General features: G+C 40.7%; 1 protein-coding gene across 1 annotated transcript in view; it reads right to left on the bottom strand.

Moving 5' to 3' along the window:
- LOC139453994 (uncharacterized) overlaps positions 1-1,084 on the bottom strand; it is a 118,926-nt gene extending 117,842 nt beyond the window's left edge. Inside the window, exon 1 of the mRNA XM_071235471.1 lies at positions 1,000-1,084. Coding sequence (XP_071091572.1) covers positions 1,000-1,084 — 85 coding nt within the window. The remainder of the gene's footprint in view (positions 1-999) is intronic.
- Positions 1,085-18,608: the final 17,524 nt, after the last annotated feature.

Raw genomic sequence — 18,608 nt, 5'->3', positions numbered from 1 at the left:
CGAAGATATGTAGCGTCTTCTGCTGTCGATCGAGGGCTCTCGTTTCTCCTAGATGAGAAAACAAACAACACTGGCACGGCTGATAACAACTGCACCAGTTAGGCAACTATTCAAAGGGAGATTTTTGTCAGCTTACATGTACAAGTTGTGAGACGTACACCCCAGTCTCTACAAGCTTGGATGCAGCCCAACCACAGCTACAAAACATTGTAACCATTTTTTCTCACCCAAAAATGTCTTACCGTATAGTTTGAAAGAGATGATGGCATAAAAGAGCAAATATCCTCCACGGTGGGCATTTCAAGATGAGGTCTAGACATTGTGATCAGTGGCATGTGTTAAACCGCGACATTGTCTGTGAGGGTTTATCGTGTTCAGTTACTGCTAGATTGTTCTACATAATGAAATTCGGGTAATAAGAAAACCAAATTCGGTGTTAATGATCTTAATGGCATTTGCGTAGACTGTTATAACTTGAGCCAAGTCCAACTTAAATATTTCATTAAAAGACAACCTTAAACGAAATATTGTTATGTTATGTCTGAACAAATGGCTCAGGGTCTATTTTGTCGTGGGTTCGAATAACAGATTCGCCAGGATTATGTTACTTGTTTGTCAAAACCACATCATCAACGTCAATAGATGACGTTACATGAGTTTTCTATGCCCTCTTATCGTCATTCTGGCAATATCGTGATCAAACAGTTTGGCCGGGTCTTTGGCGTCGCCTGATCTCTGTATTCAAAAACCTCAGTCACATGCCAAGGATTTGTACCGTGAGTATTGCGTAAATACAAGAATCACAGAGGAATAAATATATAGTATTCAAGCTAATTACGTATTATCCCCGGTCCGAAAACATTGCTACTTAGGACGAAGGTTGTGCTTGGAATTGAGAAAATAACATCCAATAAACATTTGTTCTGACATGTCCTTTTCGATAGGATCATGGTTTATGTCATGGTGACGTGGAGTAAAGGAACAAGTCTGATTTCAAACAAACGCCAAAGTTCTTTGTCTTGTCAGGCTGGTCGTGTTCGTCTATCTGTATTCCCAGTTGGTTCAGCAGCAGAAATGCCACCATGGTGACCGAATCAATTGCGATCCTGCTCTTTTGTTATCACCAAATCGGAGACGCTGTTCTTATCTAACGCCTTTCAAAAACGGTTGTGAACAAATCCCAAGAGTCGGATGATCGTCAAATTCCATTCAGTCTTGAATTATTGGGCACTTTGATGGTGCCATCTTCAATTTTCTGTGTTTTCAAAACTGTCCTTGAGACAACAGGCTTCTCACATACGTGTTGGAGCGGCGATCCAGCAGACAAAGCAATTGTCCTTCAGAAAGAGAATCTAAAATCTAACCAAAATTCGTTTATTTTAATATTAATGACAAAGAATACCAACTTTCACCTGCACCTCAATATCACAATGAGAGTCACTGTATTATGACCGATACGTACCTCCTTGGTGTCGAGGGCGTGAGTATGGTTTTACGCCGCTGTTATCAATAATCCAGCAATACTCACGACGGGCACGCCAGAAATCGGCTTCACACATTGTAGCCATGTGGGGAATTGAACCCTGTTCTTCGGCGTGACGAGCGAATGCTTTAACCACAAAGCTATCCCGAAGCCCCCTTGTTATCGAACTACTTTTTCCCAAAGAACTGATTTATCCAAGATTTTAACTATGAAAGCCGATATGACTGCATATACAAGCCACATCCCCACACTTCTTTTTATATATCATTGAGAGGGTCACACATGGGTGTAGCCAGAATTTAGATAAGTCGAAATAGGTATATTGGAAAACCCAAGATGGTAGGTAGCTGGTCATATGCGTCTTCTGTATACCAGAGACCGTCGTCATAGAGCTTGAATATCGTTGAGTTCGGTGTCAAACGACAATCAAACAAAGAATAACTAGTTTTAACAATTTTAAACGAATCATTTATATCATCGTCATTTTAACAAATATTTACTCGGCCAGTAACAAGGCTGTTATAGAGGAACGTGAACGATTAGACTTATATATATGTTTCCTTCTGATAATGTACTAAATGTTTTGTTTGTTTGTTGTTTAACGCCGCACTCGGCAATGTTCCAGCTAGATGAGAGCGGTCTGTAACTAATCGAGTCTGGACCAGACAATCCAGTTATTGATATCATGAGCATAGATCCACACAATTGGGATACGATGACATGCATCAACCAAGTCGGCGAGCCTGACCACCCGATCCCGTTAGTAGCCTTTTACTTAACATTAAAAAAATAGATTACCTAATTAAAATATACAGAAATGATGCTGGTCTAGAGGAACCAGGAAGAACTTGGATCACTGATATAAAGAACATTATTTAAATATGGTTTTGGATATGCGTGGATTTTCGAGGATGCAGGCAACGTCAATATATTCTTGTCTGAATTCAAACAACGGGTTATCGACTTAGAAATATAGAGATGACATTCCTCTATTTGCTCAAACTTAAAATTGTTCACCTATTCTACTGTCAAGTCATCTTTCAACGTGGAAACGTACCTCTATCAAACAGATAAATTCATCTTCAGACAAGCGATCACAAGTTCATGCCATAATCTTATTGATTGAAGTTGGTCGACATCGAAATACTGATCAGGAAAATTGAGTTTATTCCTACTGCCTACGTTTTGGTAATAATATTATAGAAAATGAATATCATTTTTAACTAGAATGCGCAGCTTATTCAGAACTTAGAAATGCAAAGTTTGCTCTACACATCAAAAGTTTATTGAATTATTGTCATCATGTAAAACTGCTAATATAGCTTTGTCAAAAAAGTATATTTTGCCTTTTAAATATCACATGGCAAAGCAGTAATGATATACATAGCATTAACACCATTGTTATTTATCATAATTAGGGTTTGTAATTTCCAATAGTGCAATGAACCATATTTATGTGTTTCTGCAAATGCACATCTTTGTACAATTTAATGTGCATGTATGTTCAGTGGGTTAAAGGAAAGAAACTGCATGAATACATCTAATCATAATTGGACCGAATTTGGGATTCGAACCCGCAGAACCAGTTATTGCCGCCTGCTAAGTACACGGAAGCAACTTCGAAAAAGCAAATTATTGCATCGGAGATCACCGGTGCACCAATGCCCGTCATGTATTTGAAAATAACACAATGTGTCGGGTTTAGGCGGAGATTGGTCTGGGTCTTATTGAACTTTTCACCCATCTAAGTCACAGAGAGCCATCAATACAGATCTACGCTAGCCACTTGACCATTGGCAAAGAGGATAACAGTCTTATCCATCATAGACCATCGATATGCGGGAAGACAATACTTCTCGGAACTAATACAGACATCCAACATGTGATTACCCCTTGCAGATTGTCCTCCTTCCACACAGTCATCATTGCAACTCCTAGAACGTCTTTACCCTGGAGATTCTTGAAGAATCAATACAAATAGGTGCACAGAACACGTTCTGGCTGTTAACGTGCATATTTACAAGGATTCCCCCTCCTAATCCCTATCAATTTTCTCATTGGAGAACGCAAATTAGAACTGATACGAGCCAGCGTTAATCACTGAAAACCTATCCTTCTAGTACGTTGATAAACAAATCCCAGCTTGAACTTGTGTGCGGGCCAACTGGACCAGACAATTGGTGTGTCGATTGTCTACAGTTTACCAAATTCGGTTCTCCTTGGCTAAGGAACGAGTGTGAATGTAGGTAAATGTAGGTTGATAAGTGATTTTCTGTCAGACTCCGCAGGGGACAGTCTAGCTCGGAACTCAGGACACGGCTGACGGGATCCTGCAGGCTGGCCCGCAGACAGATGGTCAGGAGGGAGGTGATATTGCTCATGTCAGAAACTATCGGCAGCAATTGAAGAAGACGAGACCATTAGAGATGGTGGAGGCAACAAGTGTGACTGACACGGCTCCTATGGATGGTGCGATCAACGCCTCCAGAGGAGACGGGGTTATTGGTCCCTTTAAAGGGCCCTTCCGAAGATTCCAGGAAAATCTTTAAAGATATTCATCCACCTCACGGAAACATGTGGGTTATATGTAGTTTCAAATAACAATCATCTAAAGGTTACTATGTGTTAGTGCATGCATATGCATGATTAATGTGCCTCTAAGTGTTGGCGTTTCGAAATAAAAGCGACAACACCATTCAAAAAGCAGAAGAAATCTCTGCTAAAAGCAGTGTCCATTATACAATTCCGAAGTGTTTATGCATCACTATCAACTAGTGATGACACCAGGCATTCGCTAAAAGGTATTAGCTTATTCCGCCCAAGCGATCGCACCCGTCACAAATAAATACATGCAAAGAAAAGTCAGTTGTCCCCTGAAAAGAAACACGGGAATATATGGCACATGTCAAAATAGGGAATTTCATTGGACATCAGTTTAGTCATTCATGCGCCAATTTTAAATGCTCTACACACGTCTACCTTCACCCTCTATGTCTCCTGGGTTAGCATTTCGGTAAACACACACTAACCCCTGGACCCATCTTCGTGGTTCACGCAATCTCAAATTACGCGCCCTTGATTTCCATTTGCCAATTTGATTGGCTACGTCACTAGGTCTAACGTACCAATCAGAATGCGAGTTACAAACCAGTCTCAATGTTGGGTTGGCCAGTCCCATTGATTAATTATCGAGTTTCGAGAAATCAACAATGACATTCGACTGACACTCAAAAGAAAGCCCCTAAAAACCTATTTTATTTAACGGATGTCTTAATGTCCATTGACCGCCTCCGTGGTCTAGTGGTAGAGCGTCCGCCCGGAGAGCGGAAGGTCCGGGATTCGATCCCCGACCGCGTCATACCAAAAGACGTTAAAAGATGGTACTTGTTGTTACCCTGTCTGGCGCTAGGCATTTAGGGGCTAAAACAAGGACTGGTCGGCTCGGAGTCAGTATACTGTGTCTGAGTGGGGTATTCATGTTAAACTGCGGCATGGTATCTCAGTGGGCTAGCACTATAAATCGGCATCAGTCCTGACTAGTACAAGCAGCCACACAAACACACACACGTACATGCACGTCGCTATATAAGTGCAATAATCTTGGACGCGACGTAAAACCCCATTTCACCTCACCTCACCTTAATGTCCATTAAAACTGACAGTGGCTTTGGTTTTCAGGTAATAGGAGTTACCTCCCTTACCTTTGTCTTTCCCTTATGTCGACGTTTGATTAGTCGGTAAAATGTTAATGAAAATCAAGGGCGGGTAATTTACGATCGCAAGAACCAGGGGAATGGATCCAGGTTTTTTTTGTAGGTTTACCGAAATGCTGGCACTGGAGACATAGAGGATTTGAAAACCTAAAAGTTCTTTAATCTAGGAAGAATGATCTATTAACCTTTGAGCATGAGTCGTATAAGAATGATCGATTGTATCTCAAAAGTTATGAAATATACACAACAAAGGCTGGAACTACTGGAATATTGCTCGAACGTTAACTATTAAAAAGTTGAAGTCATCATTCTTGTATAAAGTTTTGTGGAGATTTTTATTGTCGCTCTGAATTTGTGCATAGATCAATTTCACTGGTCTCAGATGAGTAAATCAGTGGAAGGAAAGTCATCGTATATATCTGAAGCTTAAGTTAAACCTTCTGGTAAACATTCCGTGTTTTGATTCTGCCAATCCGAGCAGGAGGCGGTGAACTATTTTGGTTTGGGTTTTTTAGAATTGTTAGCAGCGTTTTAGTTTCTTATAAATAACAGCAAGAGTAAGGAAGCGAGACATTTACACCCTTCTCTCCCAATGCCGAAGCCGAAATCTTTACCAGTGTTTGAAAATAGATCAGAAATAAACAAATATTTTGATAAAGTACCAATCATGGCAAAGCAATCGCCAATTTATAATCTGAATAAATCCAGGTTTACCTGCCCTTGCGCGGTCGTTTACCCGTTTATCAAACGAACCAGTCTGCACACACGTCACTGAAATTAATTCGAAAGTCATCTCACATTCATAGTTTCTATATTATCATTATTTCTTTGCAATTCTTTCCGAATATATTGAAATGTATAAGTCTAGTGCGACAGGAAGATGATATTTCTCAATTCCCACCGACTTTCCCAACCCTATTTGTATGTGATTCCTCTGCGTTCCATGAAAGCGCGGCATTAAATATGAGCCAAAATGGTAACAAAAACTAAACTACCTGTAGGGTTGTGCGTTGTCATCTTGGTCTTGTGACTACTACTACTACTACTACTACTACTACTACTACTACTACTACTACTACAGCATATTACTTCATATTGATGTATTGTTTTCATGTTCACTGACAATTTAAAAAAAATGAACTTGTTGTCGAGAAAGACTGAATGAGGGGCATAGTACAGAATATATATTGTAGGTGGAGGATTAACAGTAACAACAATTGCATACATGAGTGGGATAACATGAGTAAGTGTTGACAACAGAAGGATAATACTGTCACAACATGATGGACAAAGAACACCTTTTGTGTTGTGACAGTATTATCCTTCTGTTGTCAACACTTACTAATGTTATCCCACTCATGTATGCAATTATTGTTACTGTTGATCCTCCACCTACTATATATATTCTGTACTATGTCCCTCATTCAGTCTTTCTCGACAACGGTATAAGGATCTATACCGAAACGTAGTTTTTTACACTATTAAACAAGTTGTTATCCATAAAATTGTGTCTACCTTGTCACCCAACTTCTTAGTAATGCCTATCAAACAATGCAATATATAGAGGTTATCACGCGAGTGTGTTTGGGGCAGATAAAAATCCTGCATTAGGAATAAACATTGTATCTAGCGAACCTTGGCGAGCTAAATACATAGTGTGTATTCCTTATACAGGATAGTTACCAAACCCCAAACACACAAGCGTGATAACCTCTTTATCATATAATGTCATTCTTTAATTCTGTGCTTCAAAATCGCTTTCCCTCTCTCAAAAACATAACGAAACATTGCGAGTTTTCCTGGAATGCGCGCATTAATATTTATTACGTCACAGGGTAAGAGATGTGTCAGTCGGACAGTGACAGTAGCCAATATAGTTCCAACTGAAAACTGTTTCTTATACAGTGGAGAAGAAACAAATACTCAAAACAACAATTCTGTTTACTTGCATTTTGTCCGCTAGAGTAACTGCCTTTTGTCAAAGGGAAGCTACTCTAACCCTAGTCTATGAGACGTCACGGCCATGTTCAGACGTTGTTGACAGTCGGCCTGTCCTGTCATAACGCTAAGATGTGCAATCAGATGTACACACAGCAACAAAACGAAACAAGGTAACAATTCAAACATATTTCGGCCAAATCCAACTATTTTAATTGGGGAAAAGGTTTCAAGCCGCACAGATATGGCTACTGATCCCGCTTGGCTAGGCTAAGTGCCCTCGCAAAACTGTTTCGAAATGTATATCTCCAAAACTTATAAAATGCCTCAGCTACGTCACAGTTAGACACTGATCTTAAGTATATTAGACAGTACATTTGATAATTATAGCAATTATCTCTGTAGTTTATACAGATTCCCGATGGTTAATTCTGACTCGATTGACCTTTGATATTTGCATCTCTATCCGCATATGACCCCAACGGACATCGTTTTTATCCGGTGGCTTTATCCCGCCGAGAAACCTACCCATTATATGATAAAGATATTTAGCAAATACAACAACTTACTCTCTTCTATTCATAGGACACAGATGTAGAAACATTCTTTGAAACATCAATATAATACAATATGTATGTGCAGTCTTGAAAAATAACTTTCATCAGCTACATCCTTGATGGTTTAGAAAAACCGTCGACAAAAAAAAGGATTGAGGATAACTTTCAGGGTGTCTCTATGTGCATAAAATAGCTTTTTTGACAACCAAGCATATTCAATGAGAACGACACCTGTGTTGACCAACTGTATATGTATTGATATCCACCATTCCCAGAGGCAATCTGAACGTAACATAACATAGGATAAAAAAACCTTTTAAAGACCAAGGCATTTGATCCACATTCACATCAGAAGCGGGCGTGGACTGGCCACATGTACGTAAATTAAAGTGAACGAAGTCCGAATGTTCTTGACCCATGAGCATGTCACTTTGGTCAGAAGAAACATGGCCGCTTTCAACCGTTACGCCAACCATTTCAGTGTAGTGTGGTTTGAAGTATGCTGTGCGATGTAGCAATACTTCAAGGTTCCGATGAACAAAGCAACATTAGCTCTACGACTGCAATAGGTATGTGTTAAGGTATGGGAGTTGAGATCACTTTAGCGCCAAAAACGTTATGTACAACGGCACCCAGAGCGAGTCGGGGCTTCACGCCATTGTCACACCATTGCTACTGTCAGTGTAATGTATGGTATCCTCATCTTCAACAAGCTCACGTTGGAGTACTGTTCATATTTAGCTGTTCGTGTGGGCATTCGTTTTTGGAAACTCCAACCACATTCGTTATTGGCGAGATAAAACGATTAGGCAAAAAATCACGAAAGGAATCCAACCATGTAACATAGAATCATTGTTGTCGCGAGGTGTGTCTTTCCTACATATTTAGATCGTTTTGTGTCGCACTGAATGAACTTCGCGAAGTTTAATTACCTTTAGAGAGACATCCAGACTCTTTGGATGTATATCGAGACCTATATAGTTTATACCACAGTCTATTGTTGAAGTACGCTGGCTCTCGTGCCTCCTTAGGAAATAAAGTATTTGAATAGTATCTATCCCCTCGGCGCCTATAGCCCGGAGACACTGTGGCAAAGGTGTCGACGAGCAGATATTTATGATCTATACTTGCTTTATCATATATCGTCACTCTACTTTATGCTTTGATCTCAAAGACGTATGAAGTTGGAATTTAAATTACTTTCACTTCTTCTTGAAAAAAGAATAAATAATTCAGTCTCCAAATTATCATTTCATACTCAATCAATTATTGTGAATCCTCAAGTTTCAGACGCTGTGGGAAGAAAGAAAACTCATAGATTTCTCCTACACTGTGTGTATCATTCAGCAACAGAACTAATAGGAATAGTGCTTTCATAAATCCTGAACTTATGGTCATTTCTGACAGATGTAGACGAGTAGACCACTGACTTATTAGCCGAAGAACTTTCCTTATGAATGAAGATGTCTGCGGTTACTGCGGAACAGAGTATAAGCCCTAGGCGTTTCCTGGTTGGAATAGGTCTCCAGCAAACCGTGCTTGTAAGAGGCGACTAAATGGATTGGCTAATCCTGGTTGTTGCGTGTCACGGTATCCCGGCTGTGTTAGGCTGTGCTCATATTATCAATCACCCGTTTGTCTTGACCAGACTCGATTATTTACATGCCGATGTCATTTCAAGTTGGAATATTGCTGAATTCGGTGTCATAAAACAACAATAAAACAACAACAACATACGAATGTAACAAATCATTATCGCACCCTGAAGCTGATTAATTGAGACAATGTGTCCAAATTTTGCCAACATGAAAACTGGTGTGTATATAGCATGTAGAGACGCAGCTACCTGTATCGCGAGTAATGACTACTAACTGAATTTCATTCTACATTTTTATTCTACTGGGATTTATTATTCTTGTAGAGCGGTCGGGTCGCCTAGTGGTTAAAGCGTAAATTCGTCACGCTGAAGATCCGCGTTCGATTCCCGACATGGTCAAAGTGTGAAGCTCATTTCTGGTGTCCCCCACCATGATACTGCTGGAATAATTCTAAACTCGGTGTGAAATGAAACCCACTATTTTTCTTGTAATGAAATATCACGTGTATATGTGAGTTAAAATGGCTTATGCATGCGAGCAGTGATCAAGCCTGGATCAGTCAAACTGGTGGTCAATGGTGTGAGAAGCGATCGGATTATGAACATTGTTTGGCGGTGCGATGTCACAATCGAGATGCAAGGACCCAGGCGTTACTTTATCTCATCAAAATATTAAAAGTAGCAACAACAGGAAGTTTTTGGTTCCTATGCCTACCCAAGAAGTATTACAAATTTATTAAATGTGGGTATTGGCCGTTTCGTCCTTTCCGTAGTGAAACCCTGTTTGTCCAGAAAGTCTACTGGGCTTCGTTCAACGGAGCGATCCTACCCTACCGCTGCGACTATCGTAAGCCTATGTTACAGAAGGGAGTTTCGACCATCTTAGTCCTAAGCTCGTGAATCGGGGTTGTTCGCCGTCCATAAAGTGGGCTGCGTAGGATCCTTCCGTTTTTGGCCGCGTTACTGAGAATAACCCACTTATATAACACTGTCTGGAGGCGCACCGTCGTCCCAGTCAAACATGGCGTACTTAAGACCAACCCCTTCTTAATCTCATCATCTACTTGAATTGCTGTCAAATAGTATTATGCTCATGCCATAAGCTTAGACTGGGTAAAAGGTTGATATAAATTTGACTAAACGGTATCCCCAAATCCAGTGGGTCCAGTGCTAAACGTTCAAGATTTGTATTACAAAACAAAATCTGTATGCGATGATGAAATGGCCTTTATTTTTGAAACATGAATCTTCGAATTTGGCCACAAAGTAACGAGGCACTGCTGAAGACAACAACATACATGCAATTTCCAAGAGCTTGATTTTCTTCCTTCGTTTGCAGTTTATATTCATATATTTCGCAACCAAATTGCAACGTCGTATCTGGCACTCACCAGTGTTTATTTCCTTGGGGAACAACAACATAACGATGGGAGTGCACGTGGTTGAGGAATAGAGACTCAGCAATGTTGTCACTCTTGCAGTACAAGTTTCAGGATCATCCTATCAGTGGCCTATTGGACCGGATCACATTTGGTCAATAGGTACATCTACAATCAATGTGGTCAAGCCTGCCATATTTGACCTGATGGTCTCCAGACAAATTACTAAATATCCACATTCACCAGAAATAATGTCCACCCAGTCCCTATTTAAGTCACATCACAATACGAACCCGCCATCCACAGAAGCGTCCAAGGAGACCAGAACAACGCAAGGCTTGATAATGTCATAACCGATCACATATCGCAACAGAGATTCACCATGAAGATCGTTCCCTCGGTTACTGGTACTCAGGTTGTGTCTGAGTAGAACTTAGTCAGACGTAGACCGAATGGGGTTTTACGCCGCAGTCAGGGAAATAGCAGGTAACTGATGGTCACCGAGGGAGCAATCTGGCCGAGAACGGCCCATCTTTCAGCTAATTATACCTTTAAACCATAATGAATAAATGATCCTCATGTCCATTTACTCTTATGAAAAGGATGTGGTTTTAAGGACCTAGTTCGTCCTTGGAATCCCAGCGGGGAGACAAAGATAAGGACGTTAGGGATCTAATTAACCATGAAGTCCCCACGGCTGTACAAGGTTTTGGTAAGGGACCAAAACAATCCTGGGACCTCCAGGTTGGATATGTAACTGTAATGTGAGATCAAATAACGCTCGGTCTCCGCACAAGAGCCCTGGTTTCACAAATTAAACGCATTTTATATATAGTAACTAAATGAATCATGTAGGTCGTAAGTGTGTTTACATGTTGTCAGCATGTGACTCTCACAAATATTATTCCAAGAACATTTTTGCACGATAGAAATGTGGTATGGGTACGCCTATGACACGAAGTGGTTGTATGTTTGATATTTACGACGTCTAAAGTGGTTCGAGGAATCCGTTTAAATGTTGTTGTTTTATTTCTCTGGTATATTGTGCATGTTCGTGTCTCCATATTTCATTCAAGCAGGGCAACAAAAACATGATTCGGCGCGTGCATGACGGTTATACCACGTGCAGCACGTGCAAAATGAAAGGAAATGACATATTTGACACCTGACAAGTCTGCCCCGACGATTAGCCCAATAAATAATAAATACTGCCTGGAAAATGTGGAGTTTTTAAGGTTGCTCAGACTTGTGAAACTTTTGATCTACAGTAGGAACGACGCTGGTCCTTCCAACGTATATGTTTCCAAGGGAGCCTAGCCGAAATCAATTCTGATAGTATTGACACTATTAACATCGGTTTAGCAAAGGCTTTTTTGAGATGTTGGTCAGCAACATCAGCATCAGACCTGAAAACGATAGTTGTGATCATAACGATGCTTTTTACCTTTGTTATAATTTGGTGTTCGTTACTGTTGTAATGTAGCTGTTATAATAATGATATCGCTTTAATAAGTGGTTTGGACATGTCTTTGTGTCACTGTTGTTTAGTACTGACTTTATTATTACGATGACAGTATTGATTGTGGTGTTGTCTTAATGATTGCAGTTATCTGTTAAATATTTTGTTTATGTATTTACTCAGTAATTGTTATTTCAATATTGGGTTTTGATATTGACTTAATAACTGTAGTGTTGGTATTTTTTTGGTATTGACTTAAAGATTATAGTTTCAGTATTGTTTTTAGTATTGACTTTATAATTGAAGTGGCAATATTGATACTGGAATTATGCATTTTATATCGTCTGTGAGCGGTGTCATTAATAGATTTAAATTAGACCCTCACACAGACACTACACGATGAAAATCTTAAATTTGCAAGACAGTGTTACATTGCACAAAAGGGTGAGTTCTTTTATGCCGATTTTTAAATATATTTCAGTTATACCAGTGCGTGAGAGCATAATGAAAGCTCGAAATAATTGCTGTTTTGTGCTGACATACCACTGATCATAATCATTTATGTCTTGAATTCGAACCCACGACTATAGGATCAGGAACTCTCCATAACGACTTGAGGCTCATGACACGGGGCCACCCGTGTCCCCGACTGCACTCAAGAACGATGGTAATTTGTCTCAGGTCACCAGGAAGCAATAGTGGACACAGACGAAGAGAATAATGGCATTACCATTATGTGTGAGGTGAATGTTCATCTCGCAACGACAGTGTTGTCGGTGTGCCCGGATGTCGTCGAGACAGACGGAACATGACAATACAGGACATAGCCAGGGGACCAGTTCCAAAGTTCGATGTCGGAGATAAAACGTAATTCCCAAGTTTTTGAGACATCCCCCCCCCGTGAAAAAAATAATTCTGAAAATGTTGAATTCCGAAGCTTAGAGGCTGCTTTTGGCATGCATTCTTGAGTTTTACCCTGCTTTTTCAGAACGTTTATCGACTGAACTTTATTTACTATGTGTTGAAAATCATTTGTATCTGCTATTCTATATTACGCACTGCACCAGATGGACTTACCCCTATTGCCGGCGACCACGAAACCCTACCTTACAACCATGCAGCATATGAATGAAAATAGGATCGGTTTCATTTTATTAGTATAAGCATAAAGAAATCCGGTAAGGTCAGTTTGTCGGATGGAAAATTTTCAGGTCCGCGTACCCCCAAACCCCATCCCTAAACTTGAGGAATTAAGATGTTATCCGACATCGAACTTTTATACTGGTCCCTAAGAGTTTGGAGGTAGAAGAAGAACTATAACTTCGACACTGATATTTATGTTTCGAGCATGATCAGCACAAAATTACAGCAAGTTGTAAAAGGGTGTTGTTTCGTGGAGACAACGCCACTCTCCGGTTGAACAATAGTATATGACAACAGTCAGCCTGGTATCTGATTCTGGTTATAACAAAAAAGACTTAAGATAATCGAACATATGTGCGCTGTTGGATGTCATTGTATATATCGATAAGTTTAGAGTTTAGAGAAACATATGCAACAAGCTGACTGAAAGGTTGTCATATATCTAATGTCGCTTTTGTAATTAAAAGTAAAATACCTTGATGGGAATGCTTTAAATATTGTACAGTGAGAAGTAGGGCACGTTAAAAATTGTCCAATTCATCAAATATTGGGGAAGATTACTTCAGCAACGGCATAATTGTTGTTTGAAGCATGTTTGTTTATATCCGGATTGCTAATTTAGCAAACAAAGGTAAAAGTTGTTTGAATTTAATGGTTAAAAAGTTTTAAACACGGATGTATTGAAATACAGACAATTACATGGCTTGATAAATCAACAACATTCTGAATTGGAAATGAAAAGGAGTTTCAAGTAATCTAATTGCAATTGTGGTCTTGCCTGGTGTTACATAATGCGGTTCTCTTTGAGAATTACTGATGTATTCAAATCTTGCATAATGCCAACACTGGTATGAGTCGTGTGGAGGGTATTCATATGCAATAATACAATGTGTCTCTACTTTCAGCATTGAGTGTGTGAGTGGGATGTTTTCCCAAAACAATCATCAAGCCCCAGTGTCACACTGAAAACACTTACGCCTGCCTCGCATTGTAGGTAAACAAGGATGTGTCCTTGTCTTCAGGACGACGTGTCTTCAAATATCACAATTTAACTTCACCAAAGAGATAATTAGCATCGATACATTTGGGGAAAAAGTATTTGAGCTCCAAGACATTATAAAACTTGTTGATCTCAACAGCCACAGCCCCCCGGGGGGACCCCCAAGACATTGAATATCAAATGGTTGCTCCTTAGCCTATATGGAATCATAGTGCTGGTAGTTCGTATGAGGTGAACCCATGCGGGCAACTCCAATGTTAGGGCTCCGCTGGTCAACTGGAAAGAACAGAAAAAGTATGAAAAAAATCGATCTTAAAAACCCAGACCCTCCCAGGCGCAAGTTAAAACATGCCAACCGTCATAATGTCTACACCATTGATAAAATAACACGCTGTTGTAGGATATATTTGAGTATCGTCCATCTTGTTACCACACGGCGCATACTTACACAAATATGTTTTTATTGGGTTTTTCGTGCGTGAGTCGAACAAGGGAGATAGTTCTCTGAATATACAACTTCTTTATTACAATGAATGCGACGTTTCGGTGAAGATACAAACACCGTTATCAAGCAAGTGACGTACAGAAATGTGAAGACAGGTAGGTTATGTACATATGGATAGTGATTACATTATTTATACAAGGTTGAATGATGATAGATTGATGTTCACACAACAGATAAGATGTAAGTTTGAAATGTCACTTAAAGAACTTATTCTATGTTGATGCGTTTCAAAATTTATTCATTTGGGCACAATCAAGTCCACGTCTTCAATTATTATCATCAGCTAAGGTATTCAGATACAGCCATTCTTATGAACCAGAGGCGAGGTCGCACTGTGATAAGTCCCCGCCTATAATCTCTGTTCGACTGACGATTACAACCGATGACGGCAACTCCTTGAGCCCGGCAACCATCCTTCCAAACGTGTTACGAACCACTCTGGAAGGAAACACACACTAACGACAACACCCATAAAGTGACCTCGAATCACTCAGGCCAAGTCTTTAACCTTACAGAACTAGACCACTGAGAAACGTCTACAGTACTCGCGAGCTGGTAAACAGAACAAGTATTTACACCCTCGTGAAGTAAACATTCCACACAGTCTTCGACATCGGAACTAACTTAGGCAGGTAGATAAAACACCCTGGTCATCGGTTTTGTCAATAACATAACTACCGCCTCTGCGGGGTGCTACCAAAGTGACATAAGCTGTTCAAGTATGTCCCGCCGCGATACTAGCGGCAGCTGCAGTAGCTAACACCTTAATATAATCCACTTGACGTTTGGATGCTTTATTACCAAGCACTTTGTTCAAATTCAGCCGTTGCCTCTGAGGTAGATAAATAGATTACCGGGCACTCTTGGTACTGTGGTGGTAAAAAATGGATTTAAACACCACCTTGAATACGATTGTTGGAATTTGGTATATTTCTTGGCTACAGTATGTCTAAAGTTACTTACTTTATGTTTTTTTTGTGGTGATAGTGTGCTGGTGTTGCTCGGCATATCATGTCATAAGGAGTACAAGTTCGACAATAACCTCTTCCCTCAGAGAAAACAATGACCTCTTCCCTCAGAGAAGACAATGACCTCCTACCTCAGAGACGACAATGACCTCTTACCTCAGAGACGACAATGACCTCTTCCCTCGGGGAAGACAATGACCTCTTACCTCAGTGACGACAATGACCTCTTACCTCAGAGACGACAATGACCTCTTATCTCAGAGACGACAATGACCTCCTTCCTCAGAGACGACAATGACCTCTTACCTCAGAGAAGACAATGACCTCTTACCTCAATGACGACAATGACCTCTTACCTCAGAGAAGACAATGACCTCCTACCTCAGAGACGACAATGACCTCCTACCTCAGAGACAATAATGACCTCTTACCTCAGTGACGACAATGACCTCTTACCTCAGAGACGACAATGACCTCTTACTTCAGTGAAGACAATGACCTCTTACCTCAGAGACGACAATAACCCCTTACCTCTTTTTGCAGCCGTTTCGAATAGATGAGAGTGAGTGAGTGACTTGTGTTTAACGCCGTTCTTAACAGTATTCCAGTTATATCACGGCGTGTCAGTTGAATGTGGGAGGAAAGCCCGAAGTGATGCAGGTCTCAAACGTTTACCAATTCGGTGAAACCCACGAGCACGGGTATGGTGCTGACAAACCTAGAAACATAATCGGGGCGAACCGGGATTCGAATCCACAATCATAGGTTTCTGGTGTGCCCAAGGGACGCAACTCTGCACAGCGAATTGCGGCACCTTAGACGACTGGGCCACCCGTGCCCCCCGAATAGATGAGATCATGCAGATATAATATATTGACTGACGAATTCAACTTGCGGGAATATAATATTCATGTTTATAATTTACGATAATTTCCCGGTATAGCAATGCACATGGAATTTAGTTTTAGAAAATATCATCACACGCAACCTACCCAGCTAACACGAAAGTGTTATAAAAACACCCCTAAAACATTTCTATACTGCAACTTTTCGTCAGAATGTCGCATTGACATATACTCTCCAAACTAAAAACAATATTGTCAAAAGTACATTTCGTGAAGGAAAAGTATTCCCCACTGCTACATGAAAATGAACTCTACATGTTCTTTTCAGCTACTTTAGTGTCACGAAACGGTTTTCAATGTCTTTGATAGAGTTTATATGCTCAACAACAAAAGTTCCTGTGACACCAATATTTTAGTGTATTTTTCAAGTAAATTTTGTTTTTCAATATTGTAGTACATGTATGGAATCAAGTCACAAAAACGCAACTGCAACAGAAAAGCATGCATTCCATCCACAAGTTGACTTTTATGCAAGCCCCATGCATTTCACTATCCAAGAATGGGTATAAAAACATGTGCGTTAACGGGATTCCATATGCATTGTTTAGCATCGTGCGGACAACAACCAATTATTCAACATTACGAAATGCCATGCCTGTCCGAAAATGAGCGTCTGCGAGCCATTGGTATGCTTGAAGCAGGATCGAGTCAACGTGATGTTGCAAGACAATCTAACGTGCACAGAAACATCATTTGGTGTTTTTATGTCAACGTTGGCAACAGACGAATGCAGTCAGAGACCATCCTCGGAGTGGCAGGCCACGCACCCACGAAATCGATTCCAGTGACTGCATTGGTTGGTTTGGTTGGTTTGTTGTTTAACGCCGCACTCAGCAAAATTCCAGCTATATGACGGCGGTCTGTAAATAATCGAGTCTGGACCAGACAATCCAGTGATTGATGTCATGAGCATCGATCCACGGAATTGGGATCGATGACATTCATCAACCAAGTCAGCGAGCCTGACCACCCGATCCCGTTAGTCGCCTTTTACGACAAGCATAGTCGCCTTTTACGGCAAGCATGGGTTGCTGAAGACCTATTTTACCCCGAAATCTTCACGGGTCTGCAAGAAGCATCCCTGGCCTTCGACGAATATCTTCACAAACCGTACGTCGCCGCTTCAGATGTTCAGGGATTGTTGCCAGAAGAAACCACCGTCAACCACGTCTACAGTGGTGCAGACAGCGTCTACGCTGGACGGCCATGCAGTGGGGAAAAGTTCTTTTCATTGACGAGTCTCGTTTTCACCTCAGCCACAGCGATGGACGGAATGTAACGACGTCGAGGTGAACGTTACGTCAATCATTGAGTCATGGAAGAAGATCGGTTCGGAGGGCGGCGGAGTTATGGTATGGGGTGGGATTACAGCAAGACAGAGGACCCGTTTGATCATGGCAGAGAGAAATCTCAATGAACAGCGCTACCGCAACGAGATCATCGGCCCTGTTCTACCGTTTTTGCGTCGTCATGGCCCAGGCATTATCTTTCAACATGACAAAGCCCGGCCTCATATTGCTCGACTTGTTCAGGATTCTCTTCAACAAAACAACGTGAATGTCATCTCCTGGACGGCTCGCTCCCCTGATCTCTCACCAATCGAGCACATTTGGGATGAGATGGATCGGCGCCTTCGACGTCAACCACGTGTTCCACAAAAACTCCATGAACTTCGAAACATGCTTCAGCAGATGTGGACAGATATCCCACAGGACTTTGTGCGACGCCTGGTACATTCCATGAGACGAAGATTTGTTTGCTTGCATCGAAACCAGAGGTGGGCACACACGCTATTGGTTCGTAAATAGACATTTTGGCATGTTCATGGTTTTTTTAATGAAATCACGCATTTTATGAAGTCAGTATGGCAAATTAAACCATTTGAACACTTACAGGAGTCTTTTATCTGTTGCAAACCGAAATTGTTTCAGATTTGATGAAAAACATAACTTTGCATTAAA

The sequence above is a fragment of the Haliotis cracherodii genome, unplaced genomic scaffold (assembly GCF_022045235.1).
Source record: "Haliotis cracherodii isolate W230 unplaced genomic scaffold, xgHalCrac1.p SCAF_1, whole genome shotgun sequence".
Lineage (NCBI taxonomy): Eukaryota > Metazoa > Mollusca > Gastropoda > Lepetellida > Haliotidae > Haliotis > Haliotis cracherodii.
Note: the sequence above shows the minus strand (reverse complement) of the source record. Positions and strands in the feature narration are given on the sequence as shown.